At 53.8% G+C, this 27525-nt stretch overlaps 1 protein-coding gene across 5 annotated transcripts in view; it reads right to left on the reverse strand.

Annotated features, from left to right (window-relative positions):
• CBFA2T3 (CBFA2/RUNX1 partner transcriptional co-repressor 3) overlaps positions 1–27235 on the reverse strand; it is a 35568-nt gene extending 8333 nt beyond the window's left edge. The window contains exons 1-5 of one of the 5 annotated variants that reach the window (XM_083370381.1): positions 27007–27235; positions 8747–8893; positions 5111–5188; positions 1557–1798; positions 544–633 (exon numbers count right to left, since the gene is read on the reverse strand). In XM_083370381.1, the coding sequence (XP_083226507.1) occupies positions 544–633; positions 1557–1798; positions 5111–5188; positions 8747–8867 (531 nt within the window). In that variant the 5' untranslated portion in view covers positions 8868–8893; positions 27007–27235. Of the gene's footprint in view, positions 1–543; positions 634–1556; positions 1799–5110; positions 5189–8746; positions 8894–9488; positions 9522–12467; positions 12481–27006 lie in introns of those variants that run through there. The other 4 variants (XM_083370380.1, XM_083370378.1, XM_083370379.1 and 1 more) reach the window with 4 other exon arrangements.
• Positions 27236–27525: the final 290 nt, after the last annotated feature.

Here is a 27525-nt window from a genome sequence, read left to right on the forward strand (position 1 = left end):
TTGTCCGGTCCAAGGATTTGTCCATTCATCCAGAGTGGTCACTTTTAGATTGGCCACAGCTCCTCAGGCTTGGAGGTTGTCCTGGGAATTTCCACACGCAAAAGAGTTGCAACAGGCCCTCCTCCTCATCTGGGAGCCATTTCCTTTGTGATCTCGCAAGCGTCCTTGGGAACACCACCCACTTTCCGTGGGAGAAGACGGCTCCCCTCTGAGTCATCCTCTTTTCCCCCCTGGTGCTGCTATTAGGAAGCCAGCTGAGATCCGCAGGGGAGGATCACCTATTGGGTCGCTGTGCTGACCACCCAGGAGGGTTTTCCAAAATAAAAGTTTTCCATGCATTTAATGCATGCTCCCAAAATGCATCAGAATGAATAAAACTGGGTGTATTTGAGAGGGCTGGAACAATCAGCTCGCAGCGATCCATTTCAACAACAGCCTCCGTTTAAACAAAAAGGGGGCTGCTTGGGTAGCAAAGTTCCCCTCCTGAAATGAATCAGTGTTGCTTGAGTCACACACGGGGGTGGGGTGGGGTGGGAATCTTACCTTCAGGAACGGGATGACAAAAGGCCGCAGGGGGAAGTTTGTGGCCTCCTGGAGCTTGGAATGGAATTCTTCGATGGTCAGCGTGGAATTCTGCAAGGTGAGCATTCAAAAGTGGTCAACGGATGAACTCCCGCTGAAGCCACAAGGGCCTCTGTTCCGGCTCTCCTCTTCGAGGTCAGCTTTGCTGACCACTTAACATGTTTCAGTGCTTTTAGATAGTAACACATAGAATTCCCAAACCACTTGCTGGAAATTCTGGGCAGTACAATTTCATCACATCTGTAAGGCAGGTTAACAAGGCCCAGTCACGTTGCCCACCAGCAAGGGCCAAAATGGCAGCCGCATTAATCAGTTGCAACAAAAACAAGCACGTGTGCCGTCACCATCCGCCCCCCGCCCCTCTCCGGACCTCCCTGCGGCTGAACGCACGGCTAGCAAACTGAGGGCCTCAGGTGTGCAGCGAATTAAACCTTAGCTTCCCCAACGGCGAGCTTGTTCGGTTGTTAGGTGTGTGAAGCTTCTGCACTGCATTGAGTGGGAGCAGCAGCCCCGGGGCTTTTACGGTAGCCTCTGACTCAGGAGGGTGGTTGCAAATGCAGGTAGTCCTCAACTTACAACTATTTGTTTAGTGACCATTCAAAGTTACGAAAAAAGTAACTTGTGACTGTTTTGCACCCTTACGCCCATCGCACCCTTACGCCCGGGCTCACAGGATCAAAATTCAGACGCCTGGCAATCGTATTTACGATGGTCGCAGCGTCCCAGGGTCATCTGATCCCCACTTTGCGACCTTCTGGCAAGCAAAGAAAATGGGGAAGCCAACTTTACTTTACAAACGTGTTCCTAACTTAACAACTGCAATGATTCACTTAACAACTGTGGCAAGGAAGGTCGTAAAATGGGGCAGAACTCACTTAACAAATGTCTCACTGAGCAACTGTGGTCATAAGTCGAGGACAGCCTGTACTGCAGGGTCCTGGACCTCTCACCATCCAAAGTGGCCGGGAACTCACCACGAGGCCCAGCACCAGCGTTCGAACCCGCTCCCCTATCTCCGGGGAGATGTCGCTGCCGAACTGCTGCAGGGTGGTGAGGAAGCGCTTCAGCTTGCTGAGCTGGCGAGCACCACAGGCCGGAGGCAGCTGGTGGTTGGAGAGGGCAGCTGTGGAGGACGTGGCCGGCCCGTTGCTAAAGCCGTTGGGCGTGGAGGGGGCTCCGTTGATGGCCGTTGGAGAATGACTGCTCCCGTTCATCACTGCGAGGGAAGGAGGAATCGTCGAGGGGGTCAGTCGGAGGACAAGAGGGAAAATCCAAAATTCTCTGGAAATAGAACTTCCAAGTCCATTTCCATCTTTCCCTTCCTGTCCTTATTCCCAGGAGAGCAACCCAGATACAACTAATGGTTGCTGCTGGAGCCTGAAGCATCTCAGCTGGACACCTCATTTTTCCTTCCAAGTAGGTCTCCTCTTACTGTTCCATTAAACCCACCAACTGCCCCCAAAGTGCTCGGGGGGCTTCGACCAGGCCCAAGGAGGTTTTAAGGAACTGAGCGAGCATCACTTGGAGAAAAGAAGGAAGGTCAAATAAGATCTGGAAGGTGAACTCAGAGAGGTTAAGATGGACCATTTTATATATGCGTAGACTGAAGTCAGCGTATAGATGAAAACCAGCAGAGACTTTGACCTTTGATCAGGCAGGGAAGCTCTAAAGATTCTGGGCGAGGAATCCCAATGTGCCGGGTGAACAGCTATTCCAGAAGAAGACGGTGGCTACACAATGGCTAAGGAAACGCCATCCTGCCTTTCAGTCTGGGGGGATACCTAGAATTCTAGATTCGTGCAGATCTACAACAAAGGAATGCAAATAAGCCAGCAAACCATCAAGCTGATAAAATGATCCTAAGCACTGAAATATTAAAAGTATGTCTTCGAAGAGAAGAACAACATATATTTCATGAGGGTTTTTCTTGCTTTGAAAAATCACACTGTGCCCCACCGCTTTCAGAAAAGAAGGAGCGAGATGGGAAGGGGGGAGGGATTCCGTTAAATAAACTTTAAGGAGGAGGGGCCGAGTGCTATCCGGTCCTCTCAAGAGTCTCCTATGCAGCCTTGCAAGGAGGTGTCCTTGTGTTTCAAGAGATGCTCCTGGTCAACACACCTTGGCTACCAATGCAAGAGGAGCAACCACAGAAGGGTAATGCAAAAGATGGAGAGTCCTGCGGGAAAGCAGGACCGGTTCTGCTAGGAGAGCCCAGACTGAGTGGGGATCTTTCCCCAAGGCACCTCCTAAAAGAGAGCCCCGCTTCACTTCCATGTGAACACAGGCAGGCTGGCGCTGCCTTCTTACTCCATTTCCCCCCAGCAGTCAGCTTGTATTTCAAGCAACATCTCGAGATGGCTTCCCCTCTGCTCCTTCCATTCCTTGTCACACAAAATGTTTTTGTTCATTTCCCATCCAGGCAGGAATGCGGAGGGGGTGGGCCTGCCCACGGCCCCAACCATTTCCAGACCGACAAGGACGTGTCTTTAGGCCAGAAAAATAAACCTGAGCCCAGCCCTCCTGCCTTGGCTCTTGCAAGCCTCCCTAGTCTGAAGACGGGGGGGGGGGGTGAGGAGAGGGGGGTGTAAGGGCTGGCTTCATCCAGGTGCAGCGCTTGCAGCCGCTTGCAGTCTTTTCAGCCCCTTGCTATTCCTGACCCGGCAGGTGTGGCATGCTTGCACAGCCACGTGGTTGGCCCTGAAAGAGCGACAGACCCCCGCAGCCCCTTGGCCTACATGCAAAGGAGAAGGGGCCATCGTCTCCACCTGCTTGGCAGAGGACAGAGACGAAAGGCCAGCCTCAGATGCCCCAACCTTTGAAAACCCTCCCAAGTAGGCCAGGGGAGAGGCTGCCTTCTCCCGCACTCATCGCGCACCACTAACCGTTGCCGTTGTTACCACACTGCCGTGGAAAGCTGCAGCCGTCCAGGCCGTTGCTGCTTTCCTCGGGCTCCGACTGCCTCTTCGGCAGGGCGAGAGCGGCCGCTTGCTAAAGAGGTGCCGAAAATAACCGCCCGGCCACAACGGCTTTTATTCCAGTGACAGGTGCGTTACTAAGTTAAACTTCACATATGTCGCTGGAGCCGGGGCTTCGGGGGCGGAGGCGCCCAGGAGGGTCCCCTCAGCTAAAGGTGGGGGTTCTTTGGAAAAGTCTGGGGGTCCTTCACCAACCCCCTCTCTAGCTTGCCTGGGGGTGGAATCTGGGCAGCCAGGAGGCACATCCTGGGTTCTGCTCTGGGCTTTGGTTCCTGAAAAGCATCTGGGGGGGGCTGGAGGAGGACGGCCACGTCACTTGCAGAACCCGTGGGAGCTCTGGGTCCAAACGGGACCCACGGAGTGACTCCTGTGTCCTTCCCCACCCCCCACCCCCGATGCCTATTTGTTCTATTTTCTTTTACTTAATGTCTAGACCATCCGACTCCCCAGGCAGTCTGGGCAGCTCACAACTCAATACCAACCAAGTTAACAAACAGAGGACCAGGGAACGAAAGAACACAAAAGCAAAACAATGTGGAACAAGAAAAGGGGGGGTCACTTTATCCTCAAAGCTTGGAGAGCGGCCACCTCCTGAGTGACGCTTGAATTTAGTCCAGAGATAACAGTTCTGGGGGCTTCCTCAGCAAGGGTGGCGTTTCTGGCTCCTTCCGTGTAATGCTGGGATTGGAGCAGCCTCAGGGACTCTCTGGACTTGCACGTGGTGGGCTGGCATGCCCACAAACCTCCCAGCTGTCCCAGGAAACAACCCCATTAAAATGTTTGTGGTCCAGCTTCCTTGAAGACATCTTAATGCTTTGTGTAAGGCCAGGAAGAACAGACCAAAATTCCACAGGGTCACCCTTTTGCATCTCACAGCAAATGCCAGAGGGAAGGAACATAAAATTTCTTATATTTGTTCGTTCTCAGCAAACATCAACCAAAATAAACGTTGTGAAGGAAGTCCAAAGGGTTTTCCTATCCTGACTCAACCAACTGCGCCCTTTGAAGACCGGGAAGGGAGCAACACTGAAGCGTGGCTGCATCAGGGTCTCTCCCGCAACGAATCACTGACCCTTTACAGCCAGACAGACATTAAAGGAAATAAAGGCAAATTTAAAATAGCCTGTTGCAGAGAAGAGCCAGAGGAAAACTGAAATCCTAAGTACAATCCTCTGGGTTAAACTCCTTGCTAGCCTGGTTCAGTGATCAGCAGTGGTGTTTGCAGGAGATCTCGAGAAAGTCAGGAGGGAGATGGCTGCCTCCAAGCTCCACCTCTTTTTGATGTGCTTTGCATTTTGCATGCAGGGCCCATGAAACACACAGAGCTTGGATCCCACCCTGGCAGTTGCCATTTCGACTCTGCTAACTGGAGACCTGCACGGAGTGAATGGCAAAGGGTTCCAGCCCAGGAGGGATCCGCCCCCTCCCCAGCCCCGGCATCTGAGTGCTGCTGCCTGGCATCCTCCCACCCACCCCCGGCTCTTCTAAGGGCAGGAGCGAAGCTGGGCTCAGCCTCTGGGTCTCTAGAGGAGGGTTTGCTTCATCTTACTTACAGAGGCACACCATGGACCATTTCAGGCAACCATGAAATCGGCCGCGTGGGAGAAACATCGGCGGCCCAGCGTCACGATCTGCAAGTAAAATAAAACATACGCTATCAGGAGACACCAGAGGCCAGGAGAGGCCTTTTCATCGCTGGGGATGGTTGGGCTTCATGGTCTCCCTGGGGAGACCCAGTTGGACGTAGACGTTTTACTTCCAGGGGCAAAACCCTTAGGAATCCTCCCCGCCTTTCCCGAGAGGCTCAGAAGCAAAGCCGAAACAAGGACCCTCTCCCTAGCTTGTGGGACAGCTCTGATCCAGAAGCAGGCTGAGGGGAGCCTCCCTTGGCAAAAGTCCTGCTGAGGACCCCGTTATCCTGATGTTGTAGAGCTAGAGGGAAGCAACTGGCAGCCTTCCTGCCAAATCAGGCTTGGCTGCCCTTTTGCCCCCCGATGAAAAAGAAGTTTCTTCTCTTCTGTGCTACATCAGTCGTGCACTTATCAAGCTGTAGGTCACGAGGATATCGCTTCAATAGAAACCAAGTGACTTTGCAAAAAGGGAAGCCATGCAGAACTGCCCCTCAAAGGAATTAGCAACATGTGTAAGATTCTAACCCTCTCCACCCCCACCCCCCTGATTCCCACATTCTGTCTGCAGAGAGCTACATCCAAGAGTATAGGCTCCTGAAGAATTACCTAAACCATAAGGCTTTGCTGAAAGCGTGGAGAGGGCAGGGCAGGCTGAGAAACAGGTAGACTTGCATTCTGAAAAGCACACTTTACTGTCATGTATTTAGGCTACTTTCAGTATCCTGAAGATCCAAAATACATCAGGAGATCCTAAAGTAGGTTGGCAACTGACAGCCAAGGTGGGGACGGATGGTCCACCCCTTGCTTGCAGGTGTCCCACCCCAGAACCAAAACAGGCTGTCTCCCCTTCCTGTAGACAAAGAAAATGAAGACTTGGGTGTGGTCCTGCCACGAAAGAGGGAAGGAAACTGCCACGTTTAGTGGGTGCTTTTTGAAGATAAGGTCAAGGCAGCCCCCAAAGCAAGTAGGGTTGATTTTGCTGCTTCAGCAACTCAGGACCAGGTTGAACTGAAGTTTCTTCACTTCCACTAGAGCTGGACTAAGGATGGTGCTTGAGAAAAGTCAGGCTACTCTTCAAGTCTGCAGGCAAGCCTGAGAAAGGGGCATTCAGGCTCCAGACTAAACGTGCTTTGAAGCTAGCATCAACATTTTACACATTGGGGTGTAAAGTATCCCTCCCCTTACTTGCGGAGGGTCCTCATGTGATGCTGTGCCCAGAAGACAGTCCTCAGCTGAGCTAGAGGCTAGCCTTCCCTGGGAAGAGTTGGCAGAAAGGCTGGGCTCAGCCGTTGGACCAGGCATGCAGCCTGCCAGCCCTCAGGAGAGCAGAGGAGGAGGAGGAGGAGGAGGAGGAGTTCTCCCTCAGTTCCAAAGTTGCTAATTTTGAGCCGGGCGCTGCAGCTTGAAGCTGAACAGGGAAGCGATCTGGCACCTCAAGTGTTCTCGCAGCAACTATTTTGGGGCTTCGGCACGGAGCCCTGTGCCTGCGGAGACGGCAACCCATCTGCCGTTGGAGCGTTCACCTGCGAGCGGAGGAAAGCTGCCCATCTGCCATGCAGCCTCTGCCCACTGCCCTGCGACCTTGGCCACGTGGATGCCGCTCCCAATGCCCAGGACTGGGAGGTGGGGCGCCAGAAGGTGGGGGCGCCGTGGGCAGCTGGGCTGCCAGATGGGGATCTGCTGGCCGAAGAGTGGCCAAGCTCAGCCAAGCCAGAGCTACCCAGCGTTCCCACCAGCCAAGTCAAAGGCCGAAATCCAGATATAGGCAACAATCAGACCCTGGTGGCTGAATCTTCACGGCACTGGGGGAGCGCCTGAAAACCACAAACCCGCTTAAGGATTGCAGGAAAATTCATCTCTGCCTTGTGCCCTGCCTGACTCTCCCCCAGGCTGGCTACCTTAAGCAAAGGGAACGTGACCTGAGAACATCTGAACAAGGATGACCAAGAATGGAATCGTCCCCTTCCGTGGCATGCAAAGAGCGTGTGATACTCTGGACCACGCAGGAAGCACCACCAGCCTCGCTCCAGGTCCATTTGAGGCTGCCAGGCAGAACAGGAGAAGCTGCTAGGAGTCCATGCAAGGCAGGGCGGATCCCACGCTGGGCAGGACTCTGTTCAAGCAAGGGGGGCTTCCACCTGCTCGAAGGGCACAAACACCAAAGGGCAGCCCCCACCGCCCACCCCCCACAGTGGAACAAGAGAAGTACAGGGATGCAGCAACTTTTGGAGAAAGTGAAGAAGTGCAGAATGGCTCCATGGCTTCCCAGCCACCCCTTCCCATTTCTCCCACCGGTTCTTCCACACCCAAAGTTTCTGCCTTTGAAGGGGTGAAGTGGGCCTTGGCTGCAGACTGAGCTGTGTATCACCAGGGTCCAACTTTAAACAGCCAATTCATTCTAAAGACTGTTTGGGGCCAAGCAGCCTGGCATGAGCCACGTGAACAATGGCTCTCCGGCAAAGACCAGCCAGGTCTTTTATTTCTGGGACACAAAAAAGGCCAGCCTAAAAGGTGTTTGGTGCCATGCAAGTTCCACAGAGCACAGCCTGATTTTAAACCACCCTGCCAAGGTTCAAGCATCCACTCTATGAAGCATGTGCAGAGTAGTTTCCTATTACTGTCAAAGGCTTTGCAATGTTTGAGGCCAGGGATCAGGACCTCCCTCCTTCAGGACGCTGCTCCTGATCGTCCTTTGGTGGGCTGCCCGTTCAGCTCCAGTTGGGAGGGGGGGCGCAGGAGCAAACCTGCTGCTCTTCTCTTTTTGCAAAGCCCATTTTGCTTTGAAGCTCCCTGAGCAGAACGAGCCGGCTGGCATCCGCCGAAGCCAGCGCTTCCCACGGGGTGGGGCAAGGGACCGTTTCCTTGGCACTCTGAATGCAGTGCCATATGGCAGCTTTTGAAAGAGAGAAGGTGGGGGTGGACAGCAGCCAAGCCCACCCGCCTGGCACCCGAAGCCGTTCTGGGTCCAAGGAGAACCCCGAACCCTTCTCCTAAAGGGGTGGGCTGCCGATTATCTGGCTGTGGGGTTGGTGCAGCAAGAGAACCACCTGCCTGCCTCTCTCCTGCCTTTGGGGGCTTCCTTCATCAGTTTCCCCCTCCCCCAAGAAAACACGAGCCCAGGTCTTTGCAGGGAAGGGAGAGACCTTGCAGGGGGGGGGGGAAGGAGGGAGAGGAAGCAATATTCCCATTTTGGTGTACTTTGCACTCCTGATTCCTGCATCAAAGGTGTTTTCCCGCATGAAGGTCAGGAACTGCACGCCCAAATCCAGAGACCTGGCCATGCCAGAACCTGTCAGCAGAGATCACCTCAAGGTGTCTTTTCCTTCCATCAAAGCAGTGCAGAACAATCAAGGGTGGGAGGAACTCCCCCCCCCGTCAAAGCATTCCATTTTACTTTAAGGATGTCCTGTTAATACTATCCAACTCAACCAACAAGCAGCTGAACCCCAGAAAACCTGGGGACTGTAGCCCAGGATGGGAGGAAGGCAGCTTCCTTCAGCAAACCATCCTCCCCCACCTTCCTGTTATTCAGCACCCAGGGATGAAGGGGGTACTCACTAGGGTTTGAGGTGAAGGTGGGGTGCCGCGTGGCTCCCTGGGAGACCGCTGGTGATGGTGGTGGCATGTTGGGGGGTGAGGAGCGGGACTGCGTCTTCACATCGGCTGGTGAGTCGGGCATCGTGGCTGCCTGATTCTCCACGCTGCCTGCAGGGGGAAGCAAGAAGGGGAGAGGGGAGAGGTGTGAGCAGCCAGGTCTGAAGGTGCAGCCAGAGACGGCAATGGACAGCTGGGCAGGGAGCCTGGGCTGGTGCCGCCTGCTGAGAGGCCCCAAGGAGGCCTGGGGTCAGAGCTGGGGCAGGTGCAGTTGTCGAGGCCACCATCCTGAGAGAGGCCAACTGGTACAGGCATCATGCAAAGAAGGTACTTTTTTAATAGCCATAATGGCATTGTGACGCCCAGTTCAAGACTAGCCGGGCCAAAGCACAATTCCCCGGCTTTTGCAACTCCTGATTTGGACTCCTGCAGCTCAGAGGCTGAGTTCTCACAACCAGCGTAAAACATAGCTTGCCAGGATTGAATAAACCACAATGGCGCCTGCATTCCTGTCTACAGGAGATGGACCACCCCATTAGGAGTGGGGACTGGATACTGGAAGCATGTGATCCCAGTGTTGGGGTGGTGTTTGGCTCCCCAATCCAGCCTAAAGGTCGTATGTCGTACCCCCCACTCCATCCCATCCATCCCATCCACCCTGCAGAAAAATTCGGTCTTTGGTGGTAGCATCTGGTTGAACAACCACCCTGGTTCTCTGTGGATGCCGCTTCCGGGAGTCGCTTCTGGGCCTGGGCAACAAAAAAGTAGCTACCGGTTCTGCCGAAGTGGTGCAAACTGGCTGAATCCCACCACTGGCCGGACGTTACAATTTTATGAGTTCCAAATTAAATTTGTGTGGTGAGAAAGTCTGAAAACACACGGCATTTGGTGGCAGAAGTGACAAGTGCAGCCAGCCACACCGAAGCTAGATTGGGCCCCTGCTCACTTCCCCAGCCAGCTGTTTGCAGATGCTCCAAGAAAGGCTGCTCTTGCAAAAGGGGGTGTCATCTCTGCCCGTCGTGGCCCTTCCAGAGGATTGTTTGGGGGTCACCTGGCTAGGGCAGAGCAGGAGAAAGGTGGGGTGAGCAGCTGCCACATCTAAACAAAGGCACCTGCCTCCCGCCACCCGAGCTGCCAAGTTCATTTCTTCCCCTGCTCCATTGAAAAGGATGCACTTGAGGTTGATGGCTCCGCGCAAGTGTGCCAGCAGCTGCGGCAATCCATCACGGTGTCTCACGGCCGGCCAGCCCAGGGCTCGGAGGAGAACCAAAGAAGGAAAGTCTCCCCTTTGCCGTCCTGCCTGGGGTCAGCCAGAGGCTCTTGGAGGGGACGGAGCGGCCAGCTTTCAGGGGGCAACGGATCAGGATCATCCCTAATCCGCAGCAACTGTGGGCCCGTTAAGTGAACTTCGCACAGGAGAGAGAGCGCGGGAAAGGACACGGCCTGCGCTAAATAAAGCCGGGAGCCGAGCCGAAGCAGATGTTCCTGGAGGGCGCGGAACAGCACCCTAAGCCCAGCCTAAGTCCTTGGGGGAACGGGCTGTCCGTGCAGGGAGCCGAGCTTTCTTAAGGCAGGGAAGCCTCTTCCCAGAGTGGGTGAGCATCGCTGAGTGGAGCTCAGTCCTGGGCAAGAGGCAGCTGGGCACCGTCTTGCGGAAGGCGTAGGGACCTTCCTCAGGGACACAACTAGCTTCAACACAACCCCCCTCCCCTCTGGCTTAGTTGGGGCTGCTCTGAAAACGGGCAGCCCGCCCCTCCTTCCAGATCCTCCAGAGTTCCCAGGAGGCTCAGCGGGACCCCCATGGAGGGCGGCTTCCCCAGCCGTCCTTTCCCTGCAAAGATTGTCTCTTTGGGACGAAGTCTTCTGCAGGAGAGCCGAGGATGAAGCCACACAGCTGAGTCGGGGCCAGCAAACCAGGAGTTTGTAAATGGTTGTAAATCAGCTCGGCAGAGGCCAAGGAGAGGGAAAGCAGCTTCTCCCAGACTCCAAAGCCTCCCCCGGCCCTGCAATGCATTCCCACCCAGTCTGTCCATCTGTCTGTCTGCCTCCTCCACTGCTGGGAAAGTCTGAAAAGGGTGTTGGAGGCTCACCCGGAGCCAGACTATCATCATCATCATCATCATCATCACCACCACAGAGATGCTCCTTTCCGTAGGCGGAATCTGGACTATTAGAGTCCCTGTTTCAATTTGCTTCAGGAAAGTTAAGATGCAAACACGCCTGAACTCAAATCTTCTCGCCTCAGAGACTTTTTGTCCTAAGAGGAGAGCAGATGCTCTCTGCACATGCTCTCACCCATTCTAGGCTTACTGTTTAAAATATCCCAAAGAATTTATTTGGGGATGCTACACTGTCTTTTACAAGATCCTTTTCGTTTCCAGACAGGCTTCCTCTCTCTGTCTCTCTCTTTCTCCTTCTCCCTCCAATAAATTTTCCACTCCTCTCCACTCTCCCAGCCTGTTTTTGGAAGTGTTGAGGGGTAAGAAGCCTCATGTGAAATCTGTGCATCGATTCGACTGATGACAGCATTCCTGCAGTCCTGGATGCCTGCACACGGAGCCTGGCATGGTGTCGGACCGCCAACTCCCCCCCCATTTCAACTTCCTGCTGTATTTATAAATACGCCCTGACTGACAGCCGAGAGCCAAACAGCAGCTGAGAACTTTCTGCAGCAGATGGAAGCCGGCAGAAGCCCTGGCATGTCCCAAGTTCTGTCATCCAGGAGACTGTGGAGCGGGAAGGTGGCACGGCGGGCGGACGCCTCTCTGAGCCTGCCTGGGAGGGATGCCACCCAGAGCGCAGGCTGGCCAAGTCCTCAGGGCATGGGAGGGCATCGCGGCGGCTCTGAATCACAGGGTTACGAAGCCACTTGGGTTATGGACAGTGATGGTCTTCCCTGGCACAGATACAATTGCATGCCAACCTGCTCTCTAGAGCCATTTTGCATCCTCCTCCTTTCCTGAAGATCCAGAAGATCCCATTCTGGTAACCAAGGGGGGTTCCTTCAGGGGAGGGCATGTCTATGTCCATTGCCTTTGTGGCGGGCGGGGCGGAGTGCCCCCAGACTGCAGCCCAAGTGAGGCCCCAAGAAGAAGGAGAGGCTCAGGGGAAGCACAGAGGTATGTGGTGGACCCCACCCAAATAACAAAAGAAGTAAGACAAAAGAGCCGCTGGCCTCTTCAGCTTCGAATCTCTTCAGGCACGGGAGAGACCTGAACTGGCCGTTCAGAGAACAGACACGTGTTCCAGTCAGTTGCCTCCCTTGGACTCGGCAGTACTGGGGATACAAGCCTTGCAAGAAATAAAACTACTGGTCACCAACCTGCAAATTAAGCTCACGCTTTTCTCTTGCATTCCCCCACCCCACCCCCAGTAGCTCAGAGTGGGAAGTGCCCCCACGTCTCGTTCTCACCAGAACCCTGCAAGGGAGAGCTAGGCTGAGATGTGGAGCTGGCCCTCCGTCTCCTGGGGAAGGTCGAGGCTGAGGCCGGGAGGGAAAGGGGGCGTCCTTTGCATTGAGTCCCCTGGCATTAATGGGGCAGGGACTTGGCCCTCCGTGGCCCTGGGAGACGGGAGGGCGGGCACAGCAGCCGTTTTAGCCTCCCATTTTCAGAGCTTCACTTCTCCAGCTTTTGTAGAGCAACAACTAATGGGAAGCAAATGTTGGAAAGCAGACAAAACTCACAGCAGTTGGGACACATTATTTCCTCCTCCCCCCAATTGCCTTCCACACCCCAGCAATGTTCCTGCCTCCGAGGCATCCCCAGGATGAACCAGCAAGGGACAATTGCAGTTTTGCCTGGATGGAAGAGAGAGAAGCGACAGCTCGTCTCCCTCCTCTTGGGCTTCTTAATATGAGGAGGGCCCTTCTTTTCTTGCAGACCCCCCCTCCACACCCTAGAGACAGATCCTCTTTTCAGAGCACCCTAAAGCTGCAGATCTGGGTTGAATTAAACTGGGATTTGATGCTGTTCCTCTAAATTGGCTCGATGCAGGTCGAGGAAGGCTTGGTTCACACAACATTTAGGTCAGTTAAAAGACAGCGTTTGCGTTCTGTGAGATTAATTCTGAATTTGGTTTGCATGTATGTGTGTCTTAGCGTACTGTGCAAATCTTGCCTGCCTGTCTACATTATAGCTCAGTGCAGAAAATGGGTCAGCTCAGGGTGGTCTGAACACAGCCAGTGAGAAGGAAGTTGGGGGGATCCCCTAAAAATCTAAAGGAAAGCACCCTAATGCTCATCCTGGCAACTACATTGGAACTGCACACCAGCTTAACTCATGGCCGAAGGAGAAGCTGCTCCTCTGGGCTCCTAGTTCCAAAGGAGCATCCTGGGGAATGTTCTTCCCTGATCCTGCACATCTGGGCCACCCAGGGGAAAGGATTTGGGCTCTCTATAAAATGCTGGGATTTAAGCAGGGGATAAAAGAGCTACAGAGATGGTGGATCTGACAGAACCTCCCAACCATTTTCTCCTCCCTAGATGGGTACATCACTTACTGCGTGTCCAACTTTGGCCACTGCAATCTCCATCATGTTCCCCCAAAGCCCTCTGGAGCTTAGGCACATATTGGGTATTAAGTAATTATTCAAATAAAAATGGCTTTGGAAATATAGTTATGGTTCCAGAGTTCTCACTCAAGACTCAAACCATCGTGTTTTGGACACATTTGTTCAAAGACCAGCCCCTTTGAGAAGTCCCTAGGACAACCAGCAGCAAAATGGATGGGCCTGGTTATGCTAGTGATGGGGCCATCTTGGGGAGTTCTGAAGGACCAGTATGGGGAAGATCAACCTGGAGAACGTCCAGGTGGTTGACACTGACTTGAGGATATCTCATCCATCCAGATGCCACCCTCTGCCCAGGAAGAAATTCTTCCTGTCTTACCAAGTGTCATCAGCTGAGGTTTCCAACCAGGAATGGGATCATGTCACACCTACAATATGCAAATTTCCTGGGAACCCTAGAAAAATGTAAGGCAGGAAGCAACCTCACCCCTCATTTGTGTTAAGCTTTCCGCCAGAAGAGAACACGTTCTCCAGCAACCAAAGGGAAACTTTTCAAAAAACATCCAATAAAAGTCAAAGGGTCATTGATAAGGCGCCAGACATACCCAGTACTCTTTCCTCCTCCTATTTTCTCCACAACAACAACCCTGCGAGGTGGGTTGGGCTGAGGGAGTGTGGCTGGCTGAAAGCTACCCAGCTGGATTTCATGCCTGAGGCAGGACTAGAAATCACTGTCTCCTGGGGTCTAGCCTGGTAGACCAAACATCCCTACAGCCCTTTGGCTAGCCCCTTCCTCCTTCTGACCCGGGCAGGAGGGAGAGGAGGAAAGAGTTAAAGAGGTGATGGCATGGGATCTCAGCATCCTTTCCTGCTCTCCAAATGCAATCCAGATGCTGAGGATGGGGGGGGGAGAGAACTCGGTGCCTCCTTCCAAGGAAGGCTCTGCATTCCAGCCGTTCAGCTGCAACTGCCAAGAACAACTCCCCAGAAACTCACCAGGGATGGAGCGGCTCCATCTGGATCATGTTAGGCCAGCCCTCAGCACTGGCAGCCAACTGTATATGAACTGCAGACCACTCGCATGTGGGAAAAGACGGGGAAGGGGGCAGGGAGGGGGTCAACCTTGTCTCCCTGGTCTTTCCCAGACAAGGCCTTCCTCTCCAAAACAAGGGGGCAGGACCCCAATCTTTCTCCCGGCTCTCCTCCCAACATGCTGGGAAGGGTGTGTTGACGTCCTGCAACAACTTTGAGGAGGCTCCCCTGTGGATGCATCAGGCTTTGTGCAAAGACAAACGTTTCAGGGGCCATCAACAGTTTTCAGGGAGGAAACCTAAGAGACAGAGATGGAGAAGGGGATGCAAGAATGGGGGGAGGCATTTTCCTCTCCTCTGAATGTATCTTTCACTGGTGGCAAGTCTGTAATAGAATAAAAGGATTGGAAGGTAACCTTGGAGATCCTCTAGGGTTAGTGTTAAGTCACCATGAACTCATAGAGCAAAATGGACATTGCCAACAAACTTGAATAATTCGGTATGGTTAGGAGGGCACAGACTTTTCTAGCCTGCCCTATCTATGTTTCGTGGTAAAATACAAAGGAAAATCCCATTCGAGGGAAATTCCACTTAGGCCTAATCGAACTCCCTGCTGCAGCAGGAGACCTATACCAGGGGCATTCCAATCTTGGAACTTTAAGACTTGTGGACTTCAACTCCCATAATTCCCCAGCCAGTATTCCCCAGCCTGTACCTATACTAGGAAACTTGTAGGAGCACAATCAGATGCACAGTATCTGTCAAGGTTGGAGAATCTACTTTGTCATGGCTGAACTGGCCAATTGGAGGCTGGCTGGAGAATTCTGGGAGTTGAAGTCCAGAAGTCACAAAGTTCCTAAGGTTGGACATCTTTACCCTACACCAGAGGTCCGCAACCTTTTGGGCACCAGGGACTGGTTCTGTGGAGAAAGATTTTTCAGCGGACCGGAGAGTGCGTGGTGTGTGCTGCCTGCATCTCACAGATGCGGCTTTGCTCGTTTGTGCGGCCTGGTTGCTGGCATGCCGTGGCCCAGTACGGGTCCATGGACCGGGAGTTGGGGATCCCTGCCCTATAGCATTCGGGAAAAACAACTGTCCATTCTCTTCTTAAAAACCTCCAGTATTGGAGCACCCAGAACTTCTAAAGCCACCTTTCTTCCAATCTGAATTTTATTCCTCCTTCGTGGCATCTCTGAAAAAGGGAATCATGAGGTTTGGCATTTGGAAAACGTCCGTCTTTGAGAAGCAAAGTCCACAGGAGTTTTCTGTGGCTCCAAGACACAAGGCAGGAAAAGGGGGTTGAAGCACAGAGCCACGAAGGCTTCTGCCTTTTAATCACATCCGTTCCTTGGAAAAGGTCCTCCCGACTTTTGGCTGCCAGAAAGCAACCGGGCTCTCCTCGCCAGTGTCCTGCAGTTGAAGGGCAGGCACACACACAGGCCTCTTTCTTGTAGAAAGTGGGGGCTATTCTTTCCAGGCAGTGGCCTCCTCCTCCTCCTCCCACACAGAGCTGCACTAAGCCGGGCCGGGTGGGAGTAGCCAGAAGGAGCGTTGCATGGTGCCCCTTATTCCTTGCCGTTGCCGGAGGGAATGCAAAAACTCAGAGGACTATTAAGAAGTGTTCAGCATCCAAGGATTGGCACACAGCTTGACAGGAGTGATTCACTGCCTGCTGAGATGGAAAATCAGGGCGTTCAGGAGCAAAGGCTTGCATCTCGCCCCCTCCTCAATATTCATTAGTGCAGGATGCCGAGTCTTCCCAGGGCCCCTTCAAGGACTCACGTGGCACACCTGAGGCCAGCTAGCATTCCCCTCAGCTGGGCTGCCGGCCATCTGCTCCGTGCCGGCAACCTGCCAAGCTCGTCTTGCAGCTTCCATTGCTCCATCTTGCTTCTCCTCCAAGGCAGCCAGGAGGCCAAGAAAGCTGAAGGACCAGGATCGGTGCCCTTCTCCCCCTGAAAGAGAACCGGCACTTGCTGGCCAAAAAAGCTGCTGATGTCACCATGGTTGCTCCCCATCTGCACACATGCCCATCTCCGAGGGTTGGAGCAGGCAGGAAAAGGCAGAGGATGCTTTGCAAAATGTAGCATTTTCAGATTCTGGTAGGATAGGAGACCTGACGCCACCTTGACCAACCCCAGGCACTAGAGAGGGGCTCAGTAGATTAATCTGGTAATGAGAAATTCTTTTTTTTTTCCCTTGTGATTTCTCCAGTCTTGAAAACAGAACTCCATCTAACTTTAAGTGCTGTCTTGGCACCCAGCTTGCTTTTGAAGGTGCCCGTTTCCCTTCTCCAGGACCTCAGCAAGGGAGGAAAGAAACCCACACCACCACAAGGCTGTTGCGGGATGTCCTCTGCATTGTTAAATCCTGCCACTACAGGGCAAAGATGTGTTTGCATGCCTGATCAGTTTGGCTTCCCTGCAACCTGCTCAGTTCATGCTGCCCACTAGCAAAGAAGATGACCTCATGTTTAGACGACTTCATGAACGCCAGGAGGTAAAAGGAGTCTAGGTGGCTGCACTGTTAGGGAATCTAAAGCAAGTAATTAAAGTGAATTACACTACAGAAATCCCAATCTTCCTTCCAGATAAATTACTCATTTCTCCACCTATCCATCTACCAGAAAACATCTTCTGGGCAACCAAGGATGATTGTTACCACACCACGCTACTAAACCAAGCAACAACGGATGGAAACTAATCAAGGAGAGAAGCAACCTAGAACTAAGGAGAAATTTCTTGACAGCGAGAACAATCAACCAGTGGGATGAAGTTGTGGGTGCTCCATCAATGGAGGTTTTCAGGAAGAGACTGGACAACCATTTATCTGAAATAGAATAGAGCAGTTCAACTCATCAGTCTGCACAAACTTCGAAGGATCCACTTCAACAAAATTTCAAGGTAGGGTTTTCCCACAAAGGGCAATGTTGTGAGTGGCTCCTCTAACTTCATGGGTATGTCTCTACTCAGCCTCCCCACCCCATCCAGTTTTGTACAGAAGTTCTCACAAAAAGTGTATTTGTGACTGATGGCAAACTTGTATCCCCATCTCCATCTTCCCTCTCTCTCTCTCTTTCTCTCTCTCTCTCTCTTTCTCTTCTAGTCAGTGGGGTTAAAGTGGGGTTAAGAAGCCGGCTGTCTTGCAAGGCTCTCTCTAGAAAATGTGCTTGTCTTGCTGCAAATGGCGAATTCCCCAAGTTACAAGAAGAATCTCAGGGTGCCCTCGAGACCTCTTCACACAGTAGAAAAAGACACGAGACAATTTGGAAACAGAGCAGATTGTGGGAAGGGTTCCAAGGCGTTTCTGACTAGGCTTGAAATGCCAGCTGTGTTCACACACACTCAGTACCCTGACCTCTCCTGGGTTCATAGCAGATACTGAACCAGAAATGATCAAACAGGAGAGGTTCAGACAACACCCATTGCTGAAGGAACCTAGCCAAACATTAACCAACTCTCATATCTGGTGCAAAAGCAGCTGATTGATAAGCCTTCAAATAACCTAGTTAAGATTGGGGAGTCCTTGATGCTCCCTCATCTTGCTGGTTGACTTGCAGATGTTTCGTTACCCAACTAGGGAACATCATCAGAGCCACTTGAGTTAAGATATTCCCTAGCTGGGTAATGAAATGTCTGTAAGCAAACAAACAACCCAGCTCAGAGAGCACCAAGGACTACACAATTCCACCTGGAGCTACAGGTATGCTCAGATGCCTTCCTAGCAAATCTTCTCCATCCCGGCTGTGCCAGCATACCCCTGGCCTAAGGGACCCCCACAAGCTTCTACCTTTTGCCCAGGTGTGGAAAGCAGTCCGGCAGAGGCAAAGGACTGAGAGAACAGCTGGGAGATGAGGAACCGGCTGAGGGCCCAGCCTGGGCCCCATGACCCCCAGGGACTTCTCCTTGAATCCCCTTCAGAGAGGGAGGGGGGATCTGGGAATGCATGCTGATTCTGCTGGACTTGGAAGGTGGGGGGAGAGAAACCCCTCTGTTTTACAAGCCTTCGTTCACTATTGTTTATATAAACAGGTAAATTGTTTCGTATCTCAATTAAAAACATCTGCCACATAAATGAATACCAATTAACTCATCCTGTTTTTAATTACTCTGTTAATTACATACAGGCAGCAGCAAGGATGGCATGGGAATAAGGGAAGTAGGCACGCAAAAGAAGCCTGCCCCTTCCCCACCTCCTGGCATGCCCAGAGAAGCGAGGTTGCTGTTGGCTCTGGTCTAGAATGTGCCCAGCCCCGCTGATGGATGGAGGGGTGGGGGGCTCCCTGCCCTCCTCAGGCCTTGCAGGGAGAGCACTTTGCAGATGCTCAGATAACTCGGCTTAAGCTGAACAGGTGGGGTTTTGCTTGCGGTCCCTGTGGGCGGTTTATGCTTGCAACTTCAAATGACCCAAAATCCTGATTGTGATACAGGAAGTCCTCAACTTACACACCATTCATTTAGCAACCGTTCAAAGTTACAACGGCACTAAAAAAGTGGCTTATGAGCATTCCTCACATTTACAACCATTGCACATCCTCTTGGTCAGAATTTGGGCACTTGGTAACCAGCACATATTTTATGACTGCTGCAGCCCCCTGAGGTCTTCTGGGACCTTCTCAGTCATCTTCCCACAAGCAAAGTCAGTAGAAAGCCAGTTTTGCTTAACAACACAATTCACTTAATAACTGCCATGATTCGCTTAACAACCAAGGCAAAATTGAGTGTAGACTCAGGTGCAACTCGCTTAGCTTTGCCGAGCAATGGAAGTTCTGGTCCCAACTACCATCCTAAGCCGAGGACTGTCTGCATTATCTGAGGGCTACGCACGTGGGAGGAGGGCCAACCAGGAAGCAGCACCCAGGAGGGACCTTCAGAGGCCACCTGGATGCCCAGAAGCTGCTGCATCTCCTCCAGCTGAACTGGACACGTGGGCACCTCACACACACAGGGCATCGTGGACGTGGCGTCCCAGGCGGGGATTTCCTAGAGTCCCCCATCCACAGAATATCCAGGGCCAACGACCGACTTCCAGGCATTTTCCTGCATGGCTGATCTGTCCGCCTACATATGGGAGGTGCTGGGAGGTAGATGCCCAGCGATTGGCAATGCCAGGCAGTGCCACTCAGTTACTCCCAAAACACGAGGTCCTCATCGCCTGCCCAAAGCCCTTGGCAGCTCTCCCATCTTTGCCTCCCTAGGAATGCCTGCCTGCTCACCTAAGGCACATCACCCATCATCCAGAGCCCCATAATCCACCAGCCACAGCCTGAATGCCTTCATGCAGACTGCCATTCAACCCTCCCCCCTTCACCCTACTCCTGTTTCCCATATCTGGGCAATGCAGCTCCTGGGACTTTTCCAGACCTGTTAACCATGCTGTGTGGATGCGGCCCCTGTGCTTATTTACAGAAAGGAAATGGGGAATAGCAAGAAGAGAAAATGGATTCAGATTCCCCTGTTTATGTGTATCATCAAGTATTGTTTCATCAAGTATTGGTCTGCCAGGTTGGCAGTGGCAACCTTGAGTGACCCATAAAAAGAGAAAACAGGGGAAGAAATAATGTTTTTTTCTCTTTTTTGCAAGAGCTTTGAGGCCAACTGAGGAAGAGGAGGGAAAAGAGAATCGATAAAGCATCAAGAGATCCTGCAGACTCCAAGGCAGTCTACCTTTAAGGATCATCCAGCTGCTTGTGTGTGGGGGGGATTCACCAGGCCTGCTCAAAGGAGGCCATCCTGTCCCTCGTCAAGCACATACACACCCCGTGTTTAGCTCTGGGGGACTGGATTCCCCCTCTTCTCTTCCCGCCTGCTTCCCGGTGGCGGGAACGGTTCCAAGCGAGCAGATGGAGCAAGCTGGGCTGAGTGTAAGAAGCAGAGCTGGGGGAGGCAGAGAAAGCGAGACTAGGACATTGCCATAGCAATTCCCAGCCGGGGTAAAAAGGACCTTCGTGCTGCCTGCCTGGAAAGTCAAGCTTGGCCAACTTCCTTGTACTTTCCTGCACCTAAAAAATCTGCTTCAGGGGTCACCAAGAGCATCACAAAGAACGGGCCTTCTTTGGATGGGTCCAAGAGGTGCCTCTGTGCATGCAAACACGGAGAGACTCATTTCCCTGCACGTAAAACAGGGGTGTCCAACCTCAGCCACTTTAAGACTTGTGGACTCCAACTCCCAGAATTCCCCAGCCAGCATTGCTATCTGGGGAATTCTAGGAGTTGAAGGCCACAAGCCTTAAAAGTTGCCAAGGTTGCATAGGACATACATAGGAACTCAGTCTGTCCCCACTTCCCAGCTGTACCCCCCTCCCTCCAGAGAAACAAACTTCCAAAAGTTCCTGGTGATTTTGACTCCTGCAAGCAGCTCCATCCAGAAGGCACCGCTTGGACCCTGGGTGGCTTTTACTCATCCCCCCCCGCCCTCTGTCACCTCAAAAGAGACCCCAAATCAGCAAAGGGCTAAAATGGGCAGTCGGGAGGAAAACCCACAGTAAGTGGCTCTGAGCGGAGAAGGCTCACAGGGGGACCGGGGAGAAGGGGGCTTCTTGGTCCTGGCCCCTCCCACTGCCCTTGCATCCCGGAACAACCAGTGGGAGGGGAGACGTCCGAGTACGCTGCCTTCAGCTGCTCACCCAGCCCTGATCTAAGCAGGAGGGGCTGCATCAGCACCAGGATCCCAACACATTCTCTCTCTCCCTCCCTCCCTCCCTCCCCCCCTCCCTCAACTGGCTGTGACAGCTAACAAAGCCAGGGCCTCGTTCTGTGTGCCACTTGCTCTCCAGCCCACTAAGAGGAGCTCATGTTGCGCAAATCGCGCATCTCGGTTTTCGGCAGCTGAGAGCATGGCTGGATGGACTGAGGATGGACCTTTGTATCTCCAGGAGAGGCAGCTGACTCCACCCTCTTGTGGGTCGTGCCCAGGCAATGGGAGACCGGGAGCTGGGCAGCCTCCTTCGGGAACTAATGGGTAGCCACGGGCGCCTTGCTGACTTTTGCCCTGGTGAGGATACAGCTTCAAGCCCACCTCTTTAAGGCTGCTGGGCTCTTGGGCCCCCAACCTCCTCCTCCTTGGCCGCCAAGACTGATGTCCTGCCTGGCCTCGGAGGAGCTGCAGGTCTCCAAATAGGCCCCACCAATAGCTCTGAGCCACCAAGGAGGCTGTTGGGGGGGGGAAACTCCTGGGGCAGACCATCTCCCCAATGAAACAGCAAAATCCCCTGGAAGGGAGCACAGGACCTTGGTTTCCATCTATGCCAGACACTAGTCCTCATGGAGCCAGAGACCCGAGAAAGAACATAAAGTTGGTGCCCAAGCCAGGCTGGTCCGTGGAGGATGCCACCCTTGAAAGGGTTTGCAAAACTCCATCACACAGCAGGTGTTGCAAAGTGGCAGAACAGAGTTCTCCGAACACACACAGCCCAAATGAAGCATGGTACAAATTCAGAGTGGCTCCATTCACACAATCAAGAAAAGCCTTTCCCTGAGCGAGAGCCACGGTGAGTCCTCCTTTGGGAACTGATTGGCGGATCACTTTCTACACGAGGTTGCTGACGATGAAACAAAGAAAAGGAAGGATGTACACAACCCCCAACTCAGGCAGCCCCCCACCCCAAGGCCTGAGAGAGGCAGGCCAAGTTCTGAAAGACCTTTTCAACCTGGAGGTCAGAGGAGTCTGGAGAAGGCGGAAGGCCCTTGGCCCCAAGCCAAGCAGGGCTCTGCCTCTCGTGGTGTCTCCAAAATGCCATCCACACACACTCCTGGCTGCAGCTGGGTGTTCTGCCCCAAGTGCAGCCAGGTCAACAAGCCAAAGCAAAGCTCTCCTTTCAAAATCCGGCTCTGAGCAACAGGCCAGCTTGACCGTTTCTCCTGCAACTCTGTCTTTGCTTTGCCACGGCCCAAACCACCCGGTCCCCAGCAAGGCCAGGCTTTGTCCAGCAGGTGTGGGGTGTGGGGGGGGGATGAGACTGAAGGCAGGACGAGAGACGTGGCTTCTCAGGTGCAACCAAGTTTGTCCTTAGTTTCCTCACAATCCAGATAAGCTTAGCTAGTTTCTCAACCCCCTGACTTCACACACATCCAAAGCAGTAAAGTGAATTTTGACTTAGCACGTTCTGCATTTGCATTGTGGTTTATTCAACAATTCATTCATAAACAAGGCACAGTTCGGGGTGATGTTTGAACACAGTTCTGCCCTTTACTGCCCACTGTGGAGAATTTCAGAACACTTTTCCAGGGAGAATCCACTTACTGTTTTCAGTACAGGTGATCCTAGACTCAATGAGACAGAATGAAGAGAGTCACGCAATTTCACAACCCCTTTTGCTGTTAAGCAAATCGCTGCAATTGTTAAGCGAATCAGGAGATCATTAAGCGAGTCTTCTTCCCCCACGGACTTTGCTCATCAGAAGCTAGCTGGGAAGCTCCCCAGGCGGTCCCAGGGCCCCAGACCGCTCAGCTGTCGTGAATGCAGGCATCCAGATCTATCACTGCAACTCCCATAGTTCCCAGTCAAGGCAAAGCCTAGGAATTTGGGGAGCGGTAGTCCTAACATGTAGGAAAATATCTGATTGGGCAGAAAACTATAAATGACCATAAATGATAAAGTCTTTGCCCAGGAATTCTATCCAAAGCTTTAAGCAAAATTTTCCCCTGTCCTTCCACTCTTACTTAACTTCTGCTCACATGAGTAAATGTCCTCTTTGAAGCTCTCTCGTTTGCAAATGGTTGCTATTAACAAAACTATCTCCAGGGCTAACTAACCAAGTTTTAAAGCTTAAACAGGGTGTCCAACCAACCTTGGCAACTTTAAGACTTGTGGACTTCAACTGGCTGGGGAGTTCTGGGAGCTGAAGTCCACAGGTCTTAGTTGCCAAGGTCGGACATCCCTGCTTTCATCCTTGCACTGAAAAGCCATCCACGCTGCTATTAGAGCAGCTGCACATGACGGGAGGGCACAGATTCCCAGGCAAATCCTCTTTCACACACAAGGGCCTGCGTCTCTTGCTTCCTCCCCCGGCAAAAAGCGCTCCGCTCCGCTAGATTGCAGCCCCAGCTTCTCCATCTGCTTGGAGAGTCAAGATGCTGTCAAAATGCCAGGATGAGTCTCAGCACCCTACGAGAGACCAAGCCCTGGCGAGGAACAAGAGCCCTGGGTGTCCACAGTCCTTCTGGGACCACCCTCGCCTCCACGGGCCAAGAGAAACCAGGGAGACGAGACGCCCTGGAGAAGCACCACTGGCTGAAAAGCCGCCTAGACTTAAGAACATCCAGCACCTAATTCGACAAAAGCAAACTGCGTTTAAAAGAGTCGGTTTGGTCTTAGTGGTGGGGAAGGCACCAGGCAAGAAACTGGGAGACGGTGAGTTCTAGTCTCCCCTTGGCCATGAAAGCCACTTAGGTGACTTTGGGCCAGTCCCTCTCTCTCTCAAGCCAACTCGCCTCACAGGGTTGTTGTTGTGATAAAAAATAGGAGGAGGAATTTGTGATGGATATGTTCGCTGCCTTGAGTTATTTGTAAAAATCATAAAGGCAGGATACAGATAAATAAACCAATTAATTAATTATTTTTCTGCACTGAAACCAGTGGGCACCCTCATCCCACTGATCAGCGGGACATCAGCCTCACTATCTTGATCCGGACGGAAAGCTGCAAATATTTAATTAGGGGCAGGCGAAGAAAGGGTGCAAATAGCGCTATTAAATTCCAACAAAAGATTTGTGGTGATCCTGAATTGCAATTCTCGGGCTTTTATGGGATGCTGTGCTGTGTTGATCCTAGGATTTCCAACTACATTTGCAAAACATTTGGCTTAGTTGGGAGGGACCACGTGGCCCCCGAGACTATGTTGACAGTCCCACTGCTGATGGGCGGGCAGATCCCAAAGTGGCAGGAATGGTCAGTGGTTCCTTCCCTGCTCAGAAGGGATTCAGCCTAAACGTGGGGGTCCTGGGTAGCCCCCAGGCTGGGAATTCGGTCCTCCAAGGGAAGGAAGGGGGGAGGGGTTGGTTTTGCAAGTCTTGGAGAGGGAGGAGGAGGAGGAGGTTGCATTGCATGACAGGTCCAGTGCAACAATCCAGTTTCCTAACTGCACAACACAATGAGTCATCAATTAACTCTAGAGCCAGGTACATAGTAGACCATGCCCAGTAGACCATGCCCTGGGTCTTTGCATCAGATGTGAGAATGGCCTTGCTTTTTATTTATCTAAAACTCCTTCCTTCTCCTCTTTTCCCCACAACAACAACCCTGTGAGGTAGGCTGAACTGAGAAGGAGTGACTGGCCCAAAGTCACCCAGTTGGCTTTCATACCTAAGGCGACACTAGAACTCACTGCCTCCTGGTTTCTAGCCTGGTGTCAAACTGGCTCTAAGGGTGTCTGAGGTTGAAGACAGGTGCCCTCCGCAGATCCACAACCATTCCCTCACAAACACACTGATGACCAGCTTTTCGCTTCACTGGCTCATTCCCCCGTCGGCACAATTTTTCAGCCAAAGCTCTTTTGTGGGTCTCCTGGCTGCTTTACCATCAGAAAGACTCAGCTGAGTTGCGCCCAAGCTAAGAATAATAAAGAAAAAGGCCCATCTGAGCATGGGCAAAGGGATTTTCTCTGCCCCCCCCGCCACCCCAAGCCCATCTGCTCCTGCTAGGAGCCCCGGCCACTCTGTCCACCTGGGATTTGGGGGTCGGAGAGCAGCCATTCCAACAGGCAGGAGCCCCAGAGCTGCCCCCTTTGGGAAGGAAAGACAAGGAAGTGCAGGGACCCACCACACACCCGCTCGCCAGTCCCCCCCCCCCGCAGCAAATTGATTTATGGCTCCTGCCAAGCCTTAATCGCAAAGGTCTATCTTGCTCCTCACGCTCAATAGAGTTTCTTTCATTGATGCTGCTCTCAGCTCGTGCCTGCTTTCTGAAATGAGTGGTGGTCCAGGGCTTTAGAGGAAGACCATGAGAAGTCCCATGAGAAGGCAAGACCCTTCCTCCCTTGCACTCAGATATCATCCCCAGGTGAATCTAGGTGCTGACAGGAGGAATCGAAGGCACATCAAACCAGCCGTTGCAAGTCCCATCAGAGCCCGGCTTGGCCCGGTGAAGGCATGGTGAAAACCCGGTTCTTAGCACCCTTTGGCCTCTCTGCAACAACCGCTCCTTCTCCTGACAATTACACTCCGGACTTGACTGAGATCAGCAGCTCCCAAAAGAGCAGGACGCCAGCCAAATTAAGCGGCACCCTTGGAAAGTTGCTGGCAGAACGACCATAGATGTGAATGGGAGACATAACAGAGCTTCCCCTTTCAGAGGAGAAGAGCGGCCGGCTATTAATAAGGGGCCGTTCAAGGTTTTGGTCAAGGGCTGAGTTCACACACCACACAAAGTCAGTATTTGATCTGTTAGTTGGGACTTCACCTGTTTTAGAAGCCCCGCATTTCTAGCTTGGTAAACATGGGCTGTCGTTGCATGCCTGCACAAATATATCCTAAAATAACCAGAGTTGGAGCAGGAACCCAAGGCAACCCAGTGACTCAGTGGGAGAAGCACCAGTCTGTCTGTAGGGGGAGCAAAGCTGTGGGGCAGGAACCGGTGGCTGCTTAACTTGTCAGCTAAAACCAAGAGAATAACCAAGGACCCCCCCCCCCCGGATGTGTGTGGAGGGGTCGGAATATCCCAGAATTTAAACCCAGCTGCACCAACCTCTATCAATGCTCTGATTTCTGGGTGCCCCGGGGCTTCCTTCCCTTCTGCAAAAAGCCACTGTTCTCTCCACCTCCTAGTGGGACCCCTCCTCAGAGAAAGCGGAGTTCAGAAGAGGCTCAGCTGAAGAAGGAAGCAGTTTTGCTCCGGAGTTAAGCGGGCTGCTGGGACGCTCTTACAAGCCGAGTCTCCCTCCGAGCCTGGCCCGGGAGGACTTGCGCAGGGGAGAAGCAGAAGAGCCTCAAGAGCCGCGGAGCGGAAGCTCCAGCCCAACTTCTCTCTGTCTCATCCCCCAGGCGTACCCCGGAAGGTCCTCAGAAAACCTCCCCGGATCTCCCTGGGCTGGGGGGGGAGGGCGGAGGACCGCGAAACGTCCTTCTGTCCGGCCTCGCCGGGTGGGAGGCGGCGTTGCAAAGGGGCAGACAAAGGCGAGGCGTCGGAGGCGGGGGACAGACGAGTCTTTCCCGGACCGGTGGGGTCCCTCCAAGTTCCTGGCTACTCTTCGCTCGCAGCTAGCCCCTAGCAGCGCTCCCCGCGGTCCGCTCAGGATGCGCGCTTGGAGACAGCTTTGCGCCCGGGCGGCTCTCCCGCGCTGGACGGCGCCGCCTTGCCGGGAGCCGGAGACCGCAAAGGAAGGGCGGGCGGGCACGGTCTTCTTCCACGCCACAAGCACCGAGACAGGCACTTGGGAAGCAAAGCGAGCAGTCCGTCAACGGCCGTCCGGGAGCGGGAGGGGGAGGAGAACCCGCCGCCAGCTGCGGTGGGCTCTGTCTGCCTCGCCCCGGGGCTCCTCCGTTGTCTGAAGCCCTCCACGAGGAGGGCGCGCGGGGCTCCCGCTTTTGTTCGGAAGTGGGACTCGCCCGCCCGGGGATGCTTCGGGGAGGGGGCGACCCTCGGGCGGCTGCTGGGGGCGGCGAAGGGGCGCCGGAGCTCTCAAGGCCAGACGGACGGAGCGGGGGAGGGAGGGAGGGAGGGAGGGAGGGAGGCGACCGGAACACTTACCGTCCGGGGACCGCTGGCGAGGCGAGGTAATTATCCAAGAAGCGGCGGCGGGTAATCCACAAGCGGCGGGCGAGCGGAGCCGTCCAAGTCCAGGCGGCAGCCGAGCGCCGCAGCGGGCGGCCGGTCCGGTTTCACGGCTCGCTGCCTCGGCGGCTCCCGGGACCGGCAGCCTTCCTTCCTTCCTGGCGCGACACCGGAGCGCAGCAGCGGCGAAGCGCCGCGGGTCTCGCCGCACTTCGGCTCGTGGCGCTGCCCGGCGCGCGGTCGCCCTTCACCTGCCGCCGCCCGCGCCCCCGCCGCCCGCCTGCCCGGGCAGGAGCCCCGCTGCGGCGGGACGGGGCATCTGCGCGGCCGCTTCAGGCGCCCGCCTCCCAGCCGCGGCGACCTTCCTCGACGGCCGCGGCCGCGCTGGCTGCTGGGCTCCCCGGGCGCTCGCTGCTACTGCGCTCGCCGCCGCCGCCGCCGCCGCCGCTCGGCCCTCCGGCGGGCCATCTGGCGAGGGCAGCCCCGCCGCCCCGC

Source organism: Vipera ursinii (assembly GCF_947247035.1).
Source record: "Vipera ursinii genome assembly, chromosome: 10".
In the NCBI taxonomy this organism is placed as follows: domain Eukaryota; kingdom Metazoa; phylum Chordata; class Lepidosauria; order Squamata; family Viperidae; genus Vipera; species Vipera ursinii.